The sequence below is a fragment of the Kwoniella shivajii genome, chromosome 1 (assembly GCF_035658355.1).
Source record: "Kwoniella shivajii chromosome 1, complete sequence".
Classification (NCBI taxonomy): domain Eukaryota; kingdom Fungi; phylum Basidiomycota; class Tremellomycetes; order Tremellales; family Cryptococcaceae; genus Kwoniella; species Kwoniella shivajii.
In genome coordinates, this window is record NC_085908.1 from 745,022 (window position 1) to 764,558 (window position 19,537).

The following is a 19,537-nucleotide window of genomic DNA, read 5'->3' on the forward strand; positions in this document are numbered from 1 at the left end:
TTGTTTTCTTTTTCCAGTAATCCAGCAAAAATAACCACTTCGTTCGCTGTTGAAACGTTGGTTGCGTAAAATGAAATATGATGACATCACGATTATTATTGCCATTCTTTCGAAGAGCGTGTCATTCTCATCAAATGACATTTAACAATAGTCTATCTATCCACCTTGATTCATTGATTTCGTAGTAAGCCAGTATACAGAAATTGACTAGGAGGCGTCTAGGAAGAGATGTTTCCAGTACCTCAACATCTTCCTAGATCAGGAGGAGATAAAATCTCTTCAAAAATAACGGAGAATAATCCAGATCCAAATCCAGATTCAGATCCAGTGTTAGATTTAATCCAACCTTTACTCAACAACGAATCTAAGTTTACAGGTAATCAAGTGAAAGATGTCAGACAAAATCTAGAGAACGCTGTTAATGAAAATAAGGTATGTGAGAACATGAAGCTCCTCCTGATTTGAATGATAATCTTGGGATCTTGGCATGTTATTGACTGATTGATTGGTTGACTATCGGTGATATTAGAGAAAAACACATGATCTATTGATCAATAATTTCCCTTCAATATCCACTCAAATACAATTATCGACATCCCTTCATTCTGATATTTCCAATGTCCAATTTAAACTGTCCAAACTAGAATCTGAGATAGATCCTTCTGATACCAAAGTAGGCTACTTCTTCGTTCTCTGCTCGAATCGGTAGAGCTTCAGGAACAGAAGCTTATCCCTGATTATTCATAGATATCATTCCTTCCTCCATTGATTGATAGCCTAAATCGACATTTTTCAGCTTCATCTTCACGTTCAGCAGCTCAATCACATGTGAAAGCACTTAAAACTCTATCGAAACGTGTGGAGAAAGTCAAGAGATTCGAAGAAGCTGTTTGGACAGCTAGATCAGCTGATGAGTGGGTTTTGAACCAAGTGATCGTCGAGAAAGGATTTACGGTGGTCGAAGATGAAGATGAACGAATAGGAGAAAAGGTGTTACAAGGCACAAAATTAATGCTTGCCATACAGGTAAGCTAATTGGCAATCCGTCCTCGTGTGATCTGCAGCTGATAATCACCTCTGTAGGCGAAAGAATCACTTTTGAAATCGATGGTAATTGAACAAATTACAGATGGATTTAATAGTGCTATCTCGTTCTCTGCACCCGTTCATGGTAAAGGAGCTTCCTTAAGCGTTCAAAGTCATATTGCACTCCAACATCCCCGTAGTAAGTTAAGATTTTCCCTAGCTCGAGAGAATGCAGCTCATGTGTTTACACTCAGCGACTCCACCTCGACATTTCTCATCAGCTACCTCTACCCATTATCCCATTGCGGAGATATACAATGCATTATCAAAGCTTGCCTTGCTGGATGAATTGCTTCGAACTCTCACAAATAGACTTCAGAAAGATCTAATTCAACCAATCGTCTCATCATCGTATCGCGCATCAATATCTTCCACCGACAAATTATCAATTCTTCGATTAACATCTTCTTCTAGTCGATCCCCAATAGACGCTTTACAAGATATAAAAATCTCACTCGACTTTATTGCAGATACCGTTTTCCCATCATCTTCTTCTTTACCTGAAAGAGAGACTTTCCTATCTTCCCTTTCTACTTCAGCATTCCAATCCATACTCGACTCACTCATACATCCTGCCCTTCCATCATCATTGGATGGAGTATCAGGCTGGCTGTCAATAATACAACAAGCAGTAGAAGTGGAGACTACCTTTTCGAAACAAGGCGTACTTGCAAAGTTTTTCGAAAGAGACGCTGGAGTGACATGGGCTCAACAACGTCGTTACGCTGTCGCCGATGAAGTCAGACGATTGATCCTGAGTGGCTGGGGAGGATGGGAGAATGAATCGAAGGGGAAAGAAAGAGAAGTGATCACCTACATTGAGGTGGAAGTGGATGAACCCATGTCTATAGATGAACCGGAAATCAAGGAACCCACAAATGGAGAAGATGGTTTCGGATGGGGATTTGATGTATCACCTGAAAAGGAGAAAGTCAAGTCACTTGAGAAACCAGCAGCACGGGAAGATGTCACTATGGAAGATGATGGATGGGGCTTCGAAGAGTCTTCCTCTGTGGCCGGACCCTCTAGTCCACCAAAAGCAACTATGACCCCGCCAACGAAGAATGAAGAAGGGGCAGAAGAAGAAGAGGACGGGTGGGATTTGGATCCTTCCCCTTCCCCATCACAACCTCCTTCAGTCGCCGAACCTGAATCTAACGTTACATCCTTGACAGATTCGCAAGTAATAGCTAAACCAGCTAAACCAGCAAGAGAAGCTAAGAGATTAGGAAAGAAAGTCGCCAAAGTGAAACATGAGGAAGATGAATATGATTCATGGGCTGAACCTGTGAATCCGAGAGCTCAAAATGGATCATCAAGTAATAAGGCGAATCATCTCACTCCAGTTCCATCTCCAAAAGTAAATATCACTTCAATACCTCTACCAGAATCGAAAGAAAACAGTGGTGATGATGGCTGGGGCTGGGATGACGACACGAATAATAAAGTCACATCCCAAGCTTCCTCCTCGACTGCACGACCAGAAGTCAAGGAGCCTCCTCGATCGAAGAAAAGAAAGGAAATGCGCGAGGAGAAATCGACGATACGAGAGAACTTCCTGGTTTCAACATCTTGTGAGACACTCCTTGGAATAGCAAAGAGCGTCTTGACGGAAATAGAGGCCATGAAGTCGTCCAAGTAAGTTTGCTAGCGACGGCACCTTGATCCATCAGCAACTGACTCTGTTATAGACTTTCTTCGCCAGCTTTCGACATATCGACACTTGAACCTATTCTGATAGAAGCGATCAAAGAGGTATTCACCTTATACCGAGCTCTATTACCCACTCATTTCGCAAATCAACTACGTGATGTACCAAGTTTATCGATGCAAGCATATAACGATACTTTGCATCTGTCCACCTTGATCTCGTCTCTAGCGGTCGGCCTGAACCTGCAAGAGGAGAAAGAGAGATTGGAAGCTCTGGGCGATCATATATTCCAAAGTCAACTTGAAGTTCAACGGATAGGTCTGATAGATTCTTTAGAGGAGTTAGATGGATTGGAAGGAACGAGTGAAGAGAAAATCTTCAGAAAAGCTGAAAAATCAATTAAAGGTTTAATACATAACCTTGAATCTTTATCAAGGGTTGTCAAGGTATGTTTGACACATTCTACCACTTGCAAATTAAACAATAAGAGGTGAAGCTGAATATAGTGATAATGCTATGATAGCCAATCTTACCTACTTCGAAATACCTTGAAACGATCTCGTACTTGCTTACCACGCTCATAATTAAGATAACAAACGATATTTTGAATTTGGGCGATATAACAGAAATTGAATCTCATAGATTAACGGATTTGATTAAACTGATCTATCCATTAGAAGGTTTATTTGAAAATCACGGTGGTGTAGTCAGATTCGTCAATGGCTGGCTGAAATTCTGTTATATTGCTGAGATACTAGTGAGTCACAAATTGTTTCTTTGATTTCGTTTTCGTTTGGATTACTCATGCTAATATCTTTTGGTTGTGAATCGTGAATCGTGAACGCAATTTAGCAAGCATCCCTTGTCGATATTACCTACCTTATCGATTCTGGTTCTCTAGTAGATTTCACTTCAGATGAACTGATCACTCTAGTAAGAGCTTTGTTCGCCAGTAGTGAAAAAAGAGATACAGTTGTTGAGAAGATTGAAAGGGAAGGTACGAGTGGTGGAAGCAATTCCTCTACCACCTTGATAAACGAGGAAAGAGGTTTTAGTATAGATAGATGATGAACGTTGACTATTTGAAGAAATTCACATGCATAATCACTCTTGTTCAAAAACAAGATACAGAAATCATACTGTAAGATCATCGATGCCCGAATCAAAATTGTCGATTATGCATTATCCATTATCGGATACCGCTGTCGACCAAGTCTCAATAACTGATATCTGATGACGATAAACTACAATGCATGGGTTTGATATTGCTTTAATTCACTATAGACTTAGATGCAAGGAAATATGATACGGTGTATAAAGATGAAACGGGGAATGAAAACGCTTCATGGGTACATCAATTGAAAGGGAATTACACAAGAGACTATTGAATGGCAAGAAATTCAAGAAATTTGTATTGTACTTATATTTATAATGGTTTACACACAAGAGACAACTATGCAAAGGACTCTACTCCTGCTAGGATGGAAGCGTCTCCCTTCCCGTCTCAATCTATTGTTATGACCTTCTACTTGAGGTGTCTCTTTCTCACTTCTCAGGACTTCAGAATCCGTTTGCTATCCAATTCCAAATGTGCAAGCAATTAAGCCATATCGACTTCTCTCGTCAACCTTTCTCTCCCTTTTCCACTTCTAAGGATTTTCTTTCCTGGAGTTAATTCTTCTTCCGGTGATTGGTCGATATCCATTTTATTATCTACCATTTCACTCATTGGGCCTTCTCCTCTTAACAATAAGACTTCATTGATCAATTTGCTTCTTTCCCTTCTTCTTGTACCGCTGCCACTCGTACTTGTCGAAGGTGAATAAGTAGGAGCAGAAAGATATCTAGAGACGATCTCATCCTCTGAAGTGGAAGTGATTGATGATGTGGATGAGTATCTTGAAGGGGTAGTTCGTTTACTTCGAGGTGAAGGAGGATAGGAAGAAGATGATATGGGTTGAATATTCTCTTGGTTTTCTATTTGATATTCAGATGGATTTGGACTTGATGATCTTGATATTCCTTCACCGTTTCCGGATTGTAATAATCTAAATACAGATAATTCATCCTTTGTGGAATTGTATATTGAGAATCCACAGTCTGTTTCGTATATTGATGTATCTCGCTCAGGTTCAGATGATGATTGAGGATCGAATGGTGCTGATTGTCCAACAAATAACATTCTACTTGACGATGATGTTGACGATGAAGATGAAGGCGAATCGAGTGAAGGTAAACTAAGATGTTTTGATGGCGGTGTAGAGATCGCACCTGATATTCCACTGAACAAGCGCCAAATCATGAAAACACATCTCGTCAGCTCTGATACAACAAGCAGATATCATGTGATGTCGGAACTTACCTTATAGGACTTTGATTCTGACTTTGACTTTGACTTTGGCTTGGTTTTGGAGAGGAAACGAATAATCTCCTCACAGGAGATTTACCAGTACCTAAATCATCTCTTTCCAATACATGTTTGACTCTAGGTGTTAATGTTACTCCCATTTCGACTTCCATTTCCGAATCAATATCATCTTGTTGTTTTTGTTTTGATTTACCTTTTAGATCTACAGCAGAACGAGTTTTCCGTATCGTTTCTGAACCATCGATTTTTGTTCTGGATACTTTACGAGACTTACTTCCACCTGGAGAAGAAGGGATATCAAGTGATGATGAACCCCTTTTGGATGGTAAGGATATCGGTGATGGTAACGAAGGAGTTATCGTTGTTATTGCCGATGTCGATATCGATGTCGATGTTGAAGGATGAAACAAAGATATATCCAATTCACCAAGTGGTATTCGACGCCTTCGCGATGAAGATGCGATTGGTGACATGGTCAATAGACTCTCTGCACGAGGGGGGATGGATGGCGATAAATATGATGTATCCAAAAAGTAATGTCTTGATTGTAAAAATCGATTTGATGTATATCCTGTTATTACGCGTTTCTCTCTGATTTCTACACGTCGATCCTGGCCCTCTAATTCCACTATGTTTTGTGATCCGAATTGTATGATTATTGTATTTATGTATGTGCGAGTGATTTGTTATTATGTCGGGATTCCAAGAAAAGTCAAGATGAGTGTGGAATGTGGTATTTGGGTATGTTGGTATGTGGTGAAGATCGGATGATTGCAGTAAAGATGGGATGATGTTGAGACAAAACAATAGGAACAATAAGAAAAAACATTAGGGAGGGAGGGGGGGATAAAGGGAAAATGGAATAACGTGGGGGGGTGGAGCGAATGAACGGAAAAGGGAAAAAACGGTCAAAAAAGGGGATGACTCAACCATACACACACGTTCATTCAAGTTGAAAGTGGCAAAAATAAAAAAACAAATAAATGTGGCGCGCGTCGACATTTTAGAAAAGATCAGACGTCATTATATTGATAAAGCAGTGCCAACGGTGAAATAAACACGATCAATGCCACATCATGACAATTCCTCCCTTTCGGATGTAAACCACGTAAACGATCCAAATGGTTTGCCGAACCGCGCGTCACACCGTGAAAAGTTGGGAATCATGGAGGGGACTTTTGAATCGATTTATTTTTATCTGATAATCGAGAAACAAAAAGAGATATACTCCGTATACATCATTCATATACTCGATTCAACCCCTTGACCTTGACTCACAGCGATACCACCTAGTGGTTAATCGTACTCCTTTCTAGCCACCATGCGTACTCATCCAGATCTGACGTATCCGACCTTACCCGATGCACAAGATGATTTGCCTCTACCTCAATCTTCAAGACCTGTGGGACAAGGAGGAATGTCTCTGCGTCATAACAAGAAAGAGGGAGATGGAGATGAAGAATATCAATGGCCAGAAGCTGGTCCTTCAACAATCAAGAGAGAACCTACAGTAGGTCCCTTCGGCGCTAAGGCTGTAGCTGCTATGACTGGTGCAATGGCAACTTCACTATTGAGTGAGTCAACTTTTATCTTTTTCGGCTTTGTTTCCTTTTGCCACCTAACTGTCTATCTATCGGACGCTAAACAACAGAAATGCAAGAAGAGAAGGTAATTGACAATCTGTCACATATTCGCAGTGACACCTTTCGATGTACTGAAAACTAGATTACAAACTGTGCCACCTCAACCACGACCTGAAGTCGTACTGAATAAAGTTATACAACCCCAAAATCTAGCGGAAGAATGTTGTCAAACAACACTTTTAACATCTACATCACCTGGTAATATTAGATCATCATCATCATCATCATCGGCATCACCTATGACATGTCAAACATCAGCATCTACTTCATCAGCATTACATTCATCTTCAACGAATACGCAGCATCTTTCATTTGGATCATTACGTCCAAATATACCTAGTCAACCTCCAGAAGGTTGTTTACATCCTTCTAAATGGGCTGGTATATGGGGCGAAGCCCTAACTTTGGAAAATGCTTTTCCAAGATCTCAAATTATGCAAACCACCTCAGCAGGCGGTTTGGGTACGTTGGCTTTACCAATACAAGCAGGAACAAGTCAAAGGATCTCAATTGGTATAGTTGAACAAGAGGAGAAAGTTAGAGGCTTTTTCAGTGAACTAGCTACTGTAAGAAGGGAACATGGTATAAGAGGTTTATGGAAAGGTGTTGGAACTGCCATGTGAGTTCTTGTTTGCATGAAGGAACTCATTTCTCTCAATCAGTAATGAACCACTTTTCACTTATCGACTCTCACTAATGTGTATAACTATAATCACAGTACGATGGGAATCCCTTCATCCGCAATATATATGCTAGGATATGAAACTCTCCTCACATCAATATCACCTTATTTCACTGGTTCTTCAGATCCGTTAAGAAACACTTCGTCATTGAATAGACCTCCACCGAATCAAGGTGGACAAAATGCTAGTATAACAACGAGTTTGACTCCTGCACCTCTAGTAGCTGGTAGTTTGGCTAGAACGTTGAGTGCTACTGTCATAAGTCCTATCGAGATGTTCAGAACTAGATTGCAAGCTTTACCCTGTGGTGAGTTGAGTGATTGACTTTCTTCGTTTAGTTGGAACAGGACGGTAGACCTATGCTAACTATGGTGGTTATGATCAGTCGAGAAAGGATCTCCCACGTATGCCTCAACAGCCAAGGATATGTCAGTATTAGTGCGGAGTAAAGGTATAACTATTTTGTGGAGAGGACTGGGTCCAACTTTATGGAGAGACGTACCATTTTCAGGTAAGTCCCAGCCATCTCACCATCTTCAGAAAGATGAAGTTTTAGCTGAACTGTGTTATCTATCAGGTATATACTGGGCAGGATTTGAGATTTTCAAATCATTCTTGATATCACCTTCATCACCTCTACCACATCTATCACCAATACAAACCTCTTTCTTATCAGGATTCGTATCTGGAACCATATCAGCGATTGTCACTCAACCATTTGATGTCTTAAAAACCAGAAGACAAGTATTTAATCCTTCTCCAGGATGTACCACAACACGCGCAGCAACTATCCCTTTAGCATTGCATGTCATTAGGACAGAAGGATACCAAGCCCTTTATGCGGGATTGAGTGCAAGATGTGGGAAAACTGCTCCCGCGTGTGGACTTATGATCGCTTGTTATGAAGGTGTAGGAAGGTATCTAGGTGGTACTCCGGAGTAATCTGTGATAGCTTATTACAAGTGCAAGTGACGTAGAATGACAACGCTCAGTCCGGAATCGATGAATAATCAGAAGGAAACAATCAATTCTCATTACGCATTTCGATCATAAAATCTAATCAGTAACATCTAAATCATGAACCAATAGAAACTAGATAAAATCAGATAAAGAGCCCATCAGTCACGATATAATCGGAAAGGAGGAAGGATAGATCTATTACGGAGATCACAAAACACTTGCATCGCATCTTTCCATTGAGGTAATAACAGTATTAATAACGACAAAATATACACTCTTTGTAAATTATCACTTCATGCCCGATAGACAAGTTTTGCTGGATTGGGTCTATTGCGCAAAATTCATAAAACCCTTAAAACGCATGCTTGTTGATATTCCAAACAAATGCATCAACCAATTTGACATTCAGAATGAAAACGTATAAAATACAGTGATAATAACCTAGAAACGCCCTTCTCCACTCATGCTTTGATTTACACATCAGCTAACTTGTGAACCGACATGAGAGTAATTTACGCTTTGATAGTATTAAGATATTCTTCTCTGGCAGATCTCGTATCTGTATCAGGAGCAGATCTCGAATACGGAGTCCATTTAGGTTCATCTTGGAATAATCTCATTGCCGTAATTGTGTTATTTGAATCAACTGTGAATCGATGATATATTCCTGCTGGTAATACTATCAAATCACCTTTTTCAAGTGAGATTCGAATCCATTGTTCATCTTTCGGTTCTTTACCCCCTAAAGGGAGAATATCAGTGAATTGCGTCCCATGATGTGAGTTGGAAAGTCAGGTAGGACTCACCTCGTACATCAAAGTAACCTGATCCACCTAATATATATCGAATCTCTTCGTCTTCGTGAAGATGTCTAGTAAAGTTGACAAATTTAGCTTGATTCATTTATAATGTAGTCAAAGTATGATCAAGGTATCTCAAGCGGATGCGCCAAGTATACTTCAGACTCACTCGTCAAAGAAAGATTTGATTTTTTCTTCATAGGCAGCACCTAGACCTTCTTTAGTCACGGTGATTTGATCTCTCTAGATTCATCAGAACGAAAAATCAGCACCGAAACCAAATCAAAATCAAATATGAATGATTTGCAGCCGTATGCAATGTCCGGCCCCGAATCGACCTTGCATGAATTCAAGCTACTCACATTCTTATAACCTCTTTCTTTAGCGAAGACGTCTATTTCCTTCTCCCATTCTTTTTCATCGTCAATGGGGATTTGCTTGTATATCACTCCTAGATCAGAGAGACTTTTGTGTGAGATTGGATTACCTGAATCGTGAGGGAGTCTCTGGTCTCCACTATGCATAGATCATTATAATCAGTATACACTACTTCCTTGTGTCACGTTGTAGTACTTGTCGAACGAGATATGATGATGGTGAGCGGGATGGAGAATATGGTAAGTCACGAACGGGATATCATCAAATACGTAAGCTTTCATTGTTGATCTGTGATTGCGCGTTGATGATTTGTATGACTCTTTTCTGTTGAGATTGTTGAGATTGTTGACTTCGTTGATGTCTCTTTGGCAGCACTAAGGAGGAAGAGGTGAATTGACGAATGAGATCGAAGATCTTGCATGTCACCTTACTGTAAGATCTCAAGCTGAAAGTATGGTTTACTCCAGTCAGAAAGGAAGAAAAAGTCATGGGTTGAAAAAAGTGATGACGTGATATTCTGTTGACTGACCGTCATCCCCCCAGAGAAAAGGTTTTTGAAACGAATTGAACCGCAACAATTTGCATTCCCCAGTACTTGCTGAGAAGTCATACAGACAGACATGCAGGAATGTCTTAATCCACTGAATCCTTGTACTCACGTGTACTCACTTGACCCAACCCACAATGCAGTTTTGCGATAGATGGAATCAGTTCGCAGGTTTGAGCATAATCGTCCTGTCTCATTAGTATAGTAAATTTACCCAGATAGGAAATTGCTCGAACATGTCATAGTATTTTTTAGGTGGCAAATCATAGACATTTGTTGTCTTGATTTTTTATGTTCTCTTCGTTTTGACGCGTTTGACTTGACCGAGAGTATTTATGAATTTAATTGAATGGCGAGAGAGACATGTTGCACACTCATAAATATTAATATCGTTTTTCACTTCATCTAGCAAGCAGAACCATCGACTCATGTTCTTTCAACAACAAGTAATGTAGCAGACGTTCATATCGTCTAGCTTTAATCCTCACCTCGTTATACCCATAAAAATCATCTTTGTGAGATAGATCCACTCTACCGAATCACCTGTGAAAAATAGGTATGTAAGTAAACAAATCTCCTGTCCTTTTTCTACCTATGACGTTCCTGTGTGGATATACCCTTCCTTCGTTCTTCCCGGTCTGGCCACCTCCAGCTCTTCGATCAGTTGAAATTCTTCACAATGGCTCTGAAGAAGAAACCGACTGATCAATCTTTATAGCATCAACAATTAGTTGTGTGCAGGGCATCCACCCCATTCATCGAAACCAAAACAAGAAGAAGGGTGAATTCAACGTTCTCACGTTTCACATCAAATGCGCCAGAAGAGATCAAAGCTGATCCCCTGCTTCACATACCCTCTTAATCAGCCTACCCCTCCATCTCTTCTTTGCTATTTCTCAGCGCATCCACACGTCACACATTCGCAATCCAACACCGTTTGATTCCCTGCGACGCATACTTATTGACCCGATTTGCACCCGGCACTGCTTATAACTGCAGAATCTCAATAGGGAAAGGAAAAAGGTGAGTTGGTCCAGAAAAGAAAATTTAATTTATCCCACAAAACCCGGCTAACTCGATTTTAGGGGCGACTTTGTTCTGCAGATTCTCTTCAGAACATCAATAGATAACAGTGTAAACAATCAGAATACAAAAGTACAACGAGTTGCTCCGTAAGCAATATGCCAGCTTCGCCACCTCGTCCGGCTGCTTTAGCAGATCCATCAACCACTTATACATTATTAGAGAAACTGGGCACAGGTAGTTTTGGTACGGTATGGAAAGCGTATGTCCCACCTTTTCTTTGAATCAATGTGCCATTTGGGTAAATGACGACGGATGAGCTAATAAATATCATATAGAGTGCACAATGATACCAGACAGATAGTAGCTATCAAGATGATTGGTGTGTCTCTTTTTCTTTATATTCACATTCAAACACTGAACTGACAAATCTTCTCACTCATAATCCAGACCTCGAATCTTCAGACGACGACATATCTGAAATTCAAGCTGAGATCGCACATTTATCATCATGTTGGTCGGATCACGTAACCAAGTATTATGGATCTTTCGTTAGAGGTGCGAGATTGTGGATAGTCATGGAGTATTTAGCTGGTGGAAGTTGTTTAGATTTGGTGAGTCATAATCACTTCAATCTTACCGGCAAATACTTCTTCCTATTCGAAAATTGGAGGGAGAAGCGAGAAAAGCTGATTTACGGAGTACAGTTGAAACCTGGTGTATTTACAGAAAACCAAATTGCCATTGTCTGCAGAGAACTATTATTGGGTTTGACATATTTACATGATGAAGGTAAAATTCATAGAGATATCAAAGCTGCGAATGTACTTTTGTCCGCTAGCGGTGAAGTCAAATTAGGTGAGCTAGCCAGCCTTGTTCTCCATTCCCTGTTCATCCACAATCCAAGCTAACTATAATAATCCTACGATGTAGCCGATTTCGGAGTAGCAGCACAACTATCATCACATAAATCACAAAGACATACGTTCGTAGGAACACCATTTTGGATGGCACCAGAAGTGATAAGACAAGCTGGATATGACGCAAGAGCAGATGTTTGGTCATTGGGTATAACAGCTATCGAAATGGCAAAAGGTGAACCTCCATTAAGTGAATATCATCCAATGAGAGTTTTATTCCTCATTCCAAAAGCAAGAGCACCAAGATTGGAAGAAACGAATTGGAGTGAACCATTCAAAAGTTTCATAGAGAGATGTTTACAGAAGGATCCAAAAGATGTGAGTGATCTGCCCCCCTTCCGTGCTTAGCTCTTGACAAAAACACGAGATTTTGCCCAGCTGACTCTGTATCGTTCATGGTGAATAGCGAGCTACAGCAAAAGAACTGCTTCGACACCCATTCATCACTTCTGCTCGTTCAACCTCACATCTCGTCCCCCTAGTAGAACGATATCAAGCCTTCAAAGCACGTTCACCAGGTAAATCGTCTACTCCCTCGAAGACGCTCAATAAGTTAGCAGCTGGTTTAGGAGGTCTTACAATCGGTCCAGGTGGTACGATGAAGAGTGAATGGAATTTCGATGAGACTATAAGAGGAACTATTAAGGGCGTACCCGTTGAATTGGACCTGGAAAATCTTCAAGAGGACGAATGGGATTATGATGACGAAGATGAAAACAAAATTGAACAAGTCGAGAGTACATGGGGAACAGTGAGGGAACGAGATGATATCATGAAAGCATCAACGTTGAATGTGAGCTACCTGCCTGCATAAGGAGGCCTTAGCTCACCTTTCATCTCCATCAGGGATCCGAAGTCTCCCTACCAATGTTGGACCGATCTTCGCCAAATCCGACCCCTTCAACAGGATCATCACCTCAAACACCATATTCAGATGTGCTGGATCTCAAATCCTCAAGTGGAAGCGGTACATCTGGGAAAAGTACTTGGAAACAGAGACATGACAAGGACAGAGGGACAGTGATAAGGGAGGGTGATCTGGGTGATGGGTAAGTGCATTGTATTCTGTGATATGATCATCAAACCCTAGAAACCAGACTCTTGGCAATCCGGATAAGAGTACTCTGCGTAGAAACTGATTCACTGGCCTCGTAGCTTCTCGACTGTTCGACCTATGAAAAAGGTCGACACCGTTCGATCCGCTCGACTGTCAACCGACTATGTAGGCAGCGGATCAATTCGAAAGATCAACGGTGTCCCAAGCCTCGAAAGTCCTATGAAGCCTACTTCACCTCTATCTGCTAGGGGAAGAGCGGGACAAGCCTTGGTCGAAGAAGTGATCGTTAATGTACTGGACTCGGTGAGTTGCAGCTGGCGATACATGTTCGTTAGGATGAACCACAGCTGACACACGCGCTTGTAGACCGCTGCTGAGGACCATGATGCTACTTCACTAGAAGGTATCAACCTGCTTCGAAAAGGCTTTGCGGACCTGGGAAGTAATAATCCTGACTTGGCTTATAAAGTGGTGATGGATATCCTGGGTGGTATAAGACAGTAAGTAGCATTATGGCGAAGCCTATAATCCAAATTCGTTGTAGCTAATACCTTTATCTGCAGAAATGACATTGTACATTCACATATACGCAATATGTCCATGGCGAACGTTATTCCTCGATCGAGACCGATAGTGGAAGTGAACAGTAAACCTCTTACTCCGAATGACGAGGATATATCACCTCTGCCAATGAAAAAGGACAATAAAGAGGGAGATGATCTCATAAGGGAAAGAAGTCCAATTGCAGATTTGTTGTATCTGAGATGTGAGTGTTGTTATCTGGCAACGAGATAGTCCAGCGCGTACTGACCAGTTGATATCTCCATAGGGTTGGATGGTTTGAGATTGAAATGGCCTGGCTCATGATTTTTGTTTTCTCCGTAGATGATAATGACTTTGACGATCTATCCTTACAAACCTATAATTATACTCGTATACCTACCTGTCTGTCATTTTACACGTGTCTCAGTACCTTGGTGCGTGCTGTTATCATACCTGGTTGTTGTTCATACTGTCAATATACATCATTCTATGCATGAATCGTTATCTTGATCGCGTCGAGTTGTGTCATTTTTGGTGTGCATCATTGCGCGATGACCTTGCAGGGTCAAGTGTTGAACGGGAGATGGGATTTTCCTAATAATGGGATATTACGCCACGTGACACGCGACTTTAGTGGTATATGATTTACGCGATGTCACTACGATGATGCGAGTGAAAAAGCAACCGCGTAGATTTGGGTAAAAATATAATCTTCTTACATCTTACATTTTACATTTTACATTTTACAGTTTACATTTTAATGACTTGCAAACTTGCTTAACAGTATCTTAGACTCTCCGCCTTCTTCCTGAAGCTCCTCGTCACCATTCTCCTGCTTCTTACGCATCCTTGAATCTGGTCTTCTTGCGGCTCGGCTGAGGGTTTTGGTTCTACTCGAGAGAGAAAGTGCCAAGATGGATTTGACGCGAGAACCACTTTCTTCCATATCACTCAACACACTTCAACGCGATAATGCCACTGCAGGTCCATCAGTATCTTCGCCATCATCATCATCGTCATCATCATCACCAGCTTCTTCTACTACTTCTCCTCATGCTGGAGTGACTGGCAATGGTAATGGCAGTGGCAGCGGTAATGATAGTGGTATTGGTAGTGGCAATTCAAATAGGAAATTAGCACCTATATTCCTAAATAAACGAAAACCATCACCTTCCTCAACCGCCAACTTCATTACATCTTCTATCAAAACGAATTTGGAGAATATACATCCAAATGATATCCACTCAATATCAACTTCAACTTCAGCTCCAGTGTCAAACGGTTCACCTATATCTAGGAAACGCGTAAAATTAGATCAAAATGCTGCTCAACATCAACATCATCAACATCATCAACATCATCAACATCATTCACATCAGTACACTAGTACACACTCTATACCTCTATCCCAATGTCTCGAATATAATTCATCCTCCTTGTCATCTTCCTCGTCATGCACTTCAAACGGAAATACCAGCAATGGACTGGATACGGAAATGGATGGAGGTAAAAATCACGTTAGAATGCATAGTATTCATGATTGGTTTCTACCTTCTACTAACTTGAATTATGAAAGAATTAAAGATGGTAAAAAGCACGAAATACCATCCACGACATCTCTGGTTTCAGACGACTTGAAGGTCAAAGAATGCGAGAAAGGGAATGTGTGGAAGAGGAATAGGAAAAGATTAGGTTTGAAAGGTTTGCAAAGCACTTTCAGTTTCATGGATAAACAACAATGTAAGCTCCATACATCAATTACCTTTGTTTTTATGTCTGCTATATTCGCAACTCATTGCTGATTACATTTTGTCTTTTCCTGTGTTTTCAGTAATCACATCACAACCACCTTACTTGTCAACATTGGTTCATTCATTACTTCCTTTTCATCCGCTTGTACCACCTTCACTACTTTTACTACCTTCCATACATCCACCTACGGGTAGACCAAGAGATTTCGCCCCACCACTTTCGATAGCTTTCAACAATATCGCCAAAACGTACGACGCGGCTTCGGCAAGAAGTACAGGTCTGAGAAGGCTGATAGCCGTCGCAGGAGAAGAAGGTGGAGTGAGAATCCTAGACGTTGATGAGGGTCTAGGAAATCATAGGGAGGAAAAAGGATTTTGGTGGAGAGCACATGGAAATGCTATTTTCGACATAAAATGGAGTGCAGATGATACTCGTGTCGTAAGTTTACTCATTTGATTGCTCGTGTATAACAGTATCCGTCAATAAACCAGTACTGAGATCCCGTATTAATATGACCTGACTGAATTAGCTCACCGCGTCTGGAGACCAATCTACCCGCTTACATGCACTCACGACCCCAACGCCGACACTGATAGCAACATTGAAAGGTCATACTTCCTCGGTGAAGACAACGGTGTTCTTCGATCCTTCACGGTCGCACTCTGATCCCTCAACTACATCATCTGTTATCGCTTCGGGTGGACGAGATGGTAACATCTTGATATATGACATTCGTTGTAGAGGTAGACAAAATAGAGATATCGGTTCTCACGTTGTCGTACCTAGAGGTGATAGAGAGAGGTATAGTGATGGGGTTCCTGGATTCGTCGCTCAACCTCCCAATAGAGGAATGGAATTGGATCCTGTCATGACTATCAAGAATGCCCATGGCGATACTAGAAGAAATGGACAAAGTGTGAGTGGTAGTGTTAGCTTTGTGATACATGAACATCACACTTCGGATGCTAATAGTCATTGGTTCATTGCAGAGAACCGCCACGAGATCCGTTACAAGTCTGGTAGCACTCCAGAGCATGCCTGGTATACTAGCTTCAGGAGGATCGTTTGATGGGTGAGTGGTGATATGAAGTAGGAAATTGGTTAAAATCTAACCTTTCACATTCTATTCAGTATTGTCAGACTATGGGATCTTCGTTTCCCTGCTCCCACCACTCGATCACCTGAACCACGACCCTCGTGTACCTCCATCGGCTCTCTCCCTGATCCAACAATAATCGGTACTTCACCATCACGTCGAGCCAGATCAATCAACGCGTTATGTGAATCACCCACTACAGGTGATTTGTATGCTTTATGTGGTGACTCAAAGATCCATTCCATGAGACCATCTTACGCTCTATCTTGTTCGAATGACGATGATAAGTCCTCAGAAGGATCTCAATTAAATATGGCAGACTTAGTAGGATCGAAGACTTATACCGATCCAAATTTTTTGGTATCAAGTTTCTATATCAGATTAGCGATCTCTCCTGACGGAAGCTATTTATCTTCCGGAAGTTGTAGAGGTGGAGTGATGACTTGGGATACCAAGCAGCCAGGAAATCAAGCTACGAGATTGGGGTTGGGCATGGGCGGAGTGCAATGGCCTGAGGGCAAAGAAAGGGAAGTGGGAGCTGTTGATTGGGGTAAAGATATGGTAAGTCTCCCACGTGGAGTATCATCAGAGTATATCCCGGAGTATAGGCTGATCAACTAATTTGACTTAGTTGGCTGCTTCGAGTGATGATCTAGCGACTAGGATTTGGAGATCAAATCGAGATGCAGCTAACTGGCTGAGAGATGATCCGGTGAAAGCAGCTGAAGAATGGGGTGGATGTATTTGAGTAGCGAAGATTTTACACTTTGACGACAAAGACAACGAAAATATAACGACTTTTCTCTTGATAAAATAATGTACTCTTGTCCCATGATTTCACGACAGGAAATTCCCATCTCGACTTTGTATTTCTGGTTCTGCACTTTAATGGTAGTTGGCAGGAGAAAGGAATCATTCGCCTGCATCATGTGCTATGCAGAGAAGTAATTTCTGACCCCGACATCCGAATTGAAACCTACTCCAACATGCCAGTACAAGGACATCTGAGCCATTGACGATCATCATTCGGGTTAGCCGCGATCTCATTCAACCGAACTGAGCGGCCGGATCATGGCAGTTCACAAACTCGGTTGGGAATGTTTTGACACAGGGACACAGAAGGGCGGTGCTGACGTGATTTGATTTCCTGCAATAACCATCAAAACCATCAAGCGACATTTGGCGACAATTGAAAGTCGTTGTAGATCATCCGATATGATATTATATTTAATTGATTTTCCCAAATCCAAAAGGATATCGCTTAATTTGCCGACTGGGCAAAAAAGTCATAGACGATACTTGATGGTGTCATAGCTCGTCAAATAGTATTAGAAGTTACAGAAACAAGACAAGTACCGAGCGAATTGTTTCTTCAGCTCGTTTACAGCTAAAAGCTCAAAGTTCAAAGCTCAAGCTCAAAGTGGAATATCACCGGTTCTAAATTTATCTTTAACAGAGTAAACCACCATCAATCCCAATTGTACCGTACCGTACCCGTATGATGAGATGTCATATGCCATTTTGTCATATTATCGTCATTCCGTATACATCAGTGTACTCGTAGTTATTGCGTGAATCATTTTGGTCGGCCCGGTAGAACGGATCGTCGGTATACAATCATAACATAAAGGTACATGTGCTACTCTGATTCACTCTGGTCATGGAGATCCTTGCTGCGTGTGGTCTTCGAAGCAAGCGAAGGTTGAAAGTATTTTATCAAGTCAAGAGATAAGGAATCCCCCTTTCCCTTATTTTGTTTTACAGACACCGGGAGGAAGTCTCGCTTAAAGATCTCATCATATGCTTACGGCAACAAGGATGGAGAAAAAAGGAATTCCGAAAAGCGGAGCCACATGTGGGCTTTATCGTTACCCAGTCATTAGTGCGGTTTTATGCATGCAAGAGTTGGTAACAGCAGTACTAGTATATGTGCCTTTTGACATGCATGTATATTACCATTTTCATTTGAGGAGGTGACTGACAAAACATCTTGGACCACCGGAAATCGGCAAACGCACTCTGATGCGTTCGTTCATGCTTCATTCTCCATGATCTCGGACAAGATCAAGGATCGTACAGTGGATGCGGAATCTTGTCCGAATAAGTGGAAACTCAATGAACCAATAAAATGATTATTCAGATTGCCCGCGGTCCAGGTTGGTTTTCCTTGGCATGGCTTTGACCCGGAAATCTGTATCCCATCGTTACATAACTCAATCTGAACTTCCCTTGAAGCGATAAGAGCAAAAAATAAAACATGCTCGCTAAGCGCTACGTCGTTTGTCAAAATGAAGGAGAAAAAGAGCAAGTCAACCAATTAGATTCTTCGTACTTGTAACCTAACCGAGTGCATGAATTGAGCGGAGCGGAAATTGAAGCGAAGCCCCACTCGCATTCACTTTTACAGTCACATTTCCACTTTTCCAGAATAGTGGGCATGCGATACCACCCCTTTGGAGGTTTGTTCCTGGTGTAATAATAGCCTATGTATGTATGTACCTTTGCCGTGGGCTTTGCCGTGGGCTTTGCCGTGGGCTTTGCCGTACTTCTACCGTTAACCGTGAGGGCATCAGCATGATCGTCAGTGTCAGCGTCAGCGTTAAAGTATTCTGATCGTATTTACCCTTACTGCCATACTGCTGTATTGAAAACGCATGGAGTCAACCATTGGCCGGCGCATAATCATTCATCGTGTAGAGAAGCGGCTAAGATATCATTTGCCATTGCATTCAGGCAAAATATGTAAAATCCTTTCGGCCAAAATGTAAGGAAAGATGAAAAAGGAGAAACCTCGCTTGGCTGGGCCTTGACAAGGAAGAGAAAGGGGGAAAGAAGGGAGAAAAGAAAAGTATACCCCGTAATTCTTGATTGCAATTGCAATTGCTTTGGGCGAGAACCCGAAGTCGCGGCGGAGTACATTTGTCATTTTGTAGATATTATTATTTCCGGCCTTACTGTTGAGCCTGTGGACCTATGAAGTCTATGAACCTATGGGAATTGATGTCCGAACATAATGGGAATACAAAAAGT

The 19,537-nt window shown here is 41.4% G+C and overlaps 6 protein-coding genes across 6 annotated transcripts; 4 read left to right on the forward strand and 2 right to left on the reverse strand.

The window, feature by feature from the left end:
• Positions 1-228: 228 nt before the first annotated feature.
• IL334_000284 (uncharacterized protein) lies at positions 229-3,805 on the forward strand (the record flags this gene model as incomplete). The annotated part of the gene is made up of 8 exons (XM_062932068.1): positions 229-432; positions 530-673; positions 748-1,026; positions 1,084-1,225; positions 1,281-2,724; positions 2,778-3,183; positions 3,261-3,494; positions 3,590-3,805. 8 exons carry the CDS (start codon positions 229-231, stop codon positions 3,803-3,805), a joined length of 3,069 nt encoding a protein of 1,022 aa, XP_062788119.1.
• A 532-nt stretch (positions 3,806-4,337) lies between these two features.
• IL334_000285 (uncharacterized protein) lies at positions 4,338-5,578 on the reverse strand (the record flags this gene model as incomplete). The annotated part of the gene is made up of 2 exons (XM_062932069.1): positions 4,338-5,019; positions 5,100-5,578. 2 exons carry the CDS (start codon positions 5,576-5,578, stop codon positions 4,338-4,340), a joined length of 1,161 nt encoding a protein of 386 aa, XP_062788120.1.
• An 848-nt stretch (positions 5,579-6,426) lies between these two features.
• IL334_000286 (uncharacterized protein) lies at positions 6,427-8,373 on the forward strand (the record flags this gene model as incomplete). Its single annotated transcript, XM_062932070.1, has 5 exons — positions 6,427-6,679; positions 6,803-7,367; positions 7,467-7,738; positions 7,817-7,942; positions 8,009-8,373. The coding sequence occupies 5 exons, from the start codon at positions 6,427-6,429 to the stop codon at positions 8,371-8,373; spliced, it is 1,581 nt and encodes a 526-aa protein (XP_062788121.1).
• A 530-nt stretch (positions 8,374-8,903) lies between these two features.
• On the reverse strand, positions 8,904-9,850 carry IL334_000287 (1,2-dihydroxy-3-keto-5-methylthiopentene dioxygenase; the record flags this gene model as incomplete). The annotated part of the gene is made up of 5 exons (XM_062932071.1): positions 8,904-9,133; positions 9,198-9,262; positions 9,361-9,434; positions 9,554-9,707; positions 9,822-9,850. The coding sequence occupies 5 exons, from the start codon at positions 9,848-9,850 to the stop codon at positions 8,904-8,906; spliced, it is 552 nt and encodes a 183-aa protein (XP_062788122.1).
• A 1,447-nt stretch (positions 9,851-11,297) lies between these two features.
• On the forward strand, positions 11,298-13,983 carry IL334_000288 (uncharacterized protein; the record flags this gene model as incomplete). Its single annotated transcript, XM_062932072.1, has 11 exons — positions 11,298-11,401; positions 11,478-11,521; positions 11,590-11,753; positions 11,847-11,997; positions 12,073-12,377; positions 12,466-12,852; positions 12,906-13,108; positions 13,215-13,419; positions 13,483-13,616; positions 13,680-13,882; positions 13,946-13,983. The coding sequence occupies 11 exons, from the start codon at positions 11,298-11,300 to the stop codon at positions 13,981-13,983; spliced, it is 1,938 nt and encodes a 645-aa protein (XP_062788123.1).
• A 590-nt stretch (positions 13,984-14,573) lies between these two features.
• IL334_000289 (uncharacterized protein) lies at positions 14,574-17,255 on the forward strand (the record flags this gene model as incomplete). The annotated part of the gene is made up of 6 exons (XM_062932073.1): positions 14,574-15,399; positions 15,491-15,849; positions 15,941-16,327; positions 16,401-16,483; positions 16,543-17,068; positions 17,139-17,255. The coding sequence occupies 6 exons, from the start codon at positions 14,574-14,576 to the stop codon at positions 17,253-17,255; spliced, it is 2,298 nt and encodes a 765-aa protein (XP_062788124.1).
• Positions 17,256-19,537: the final 2,282 nt, after the last annotated feature.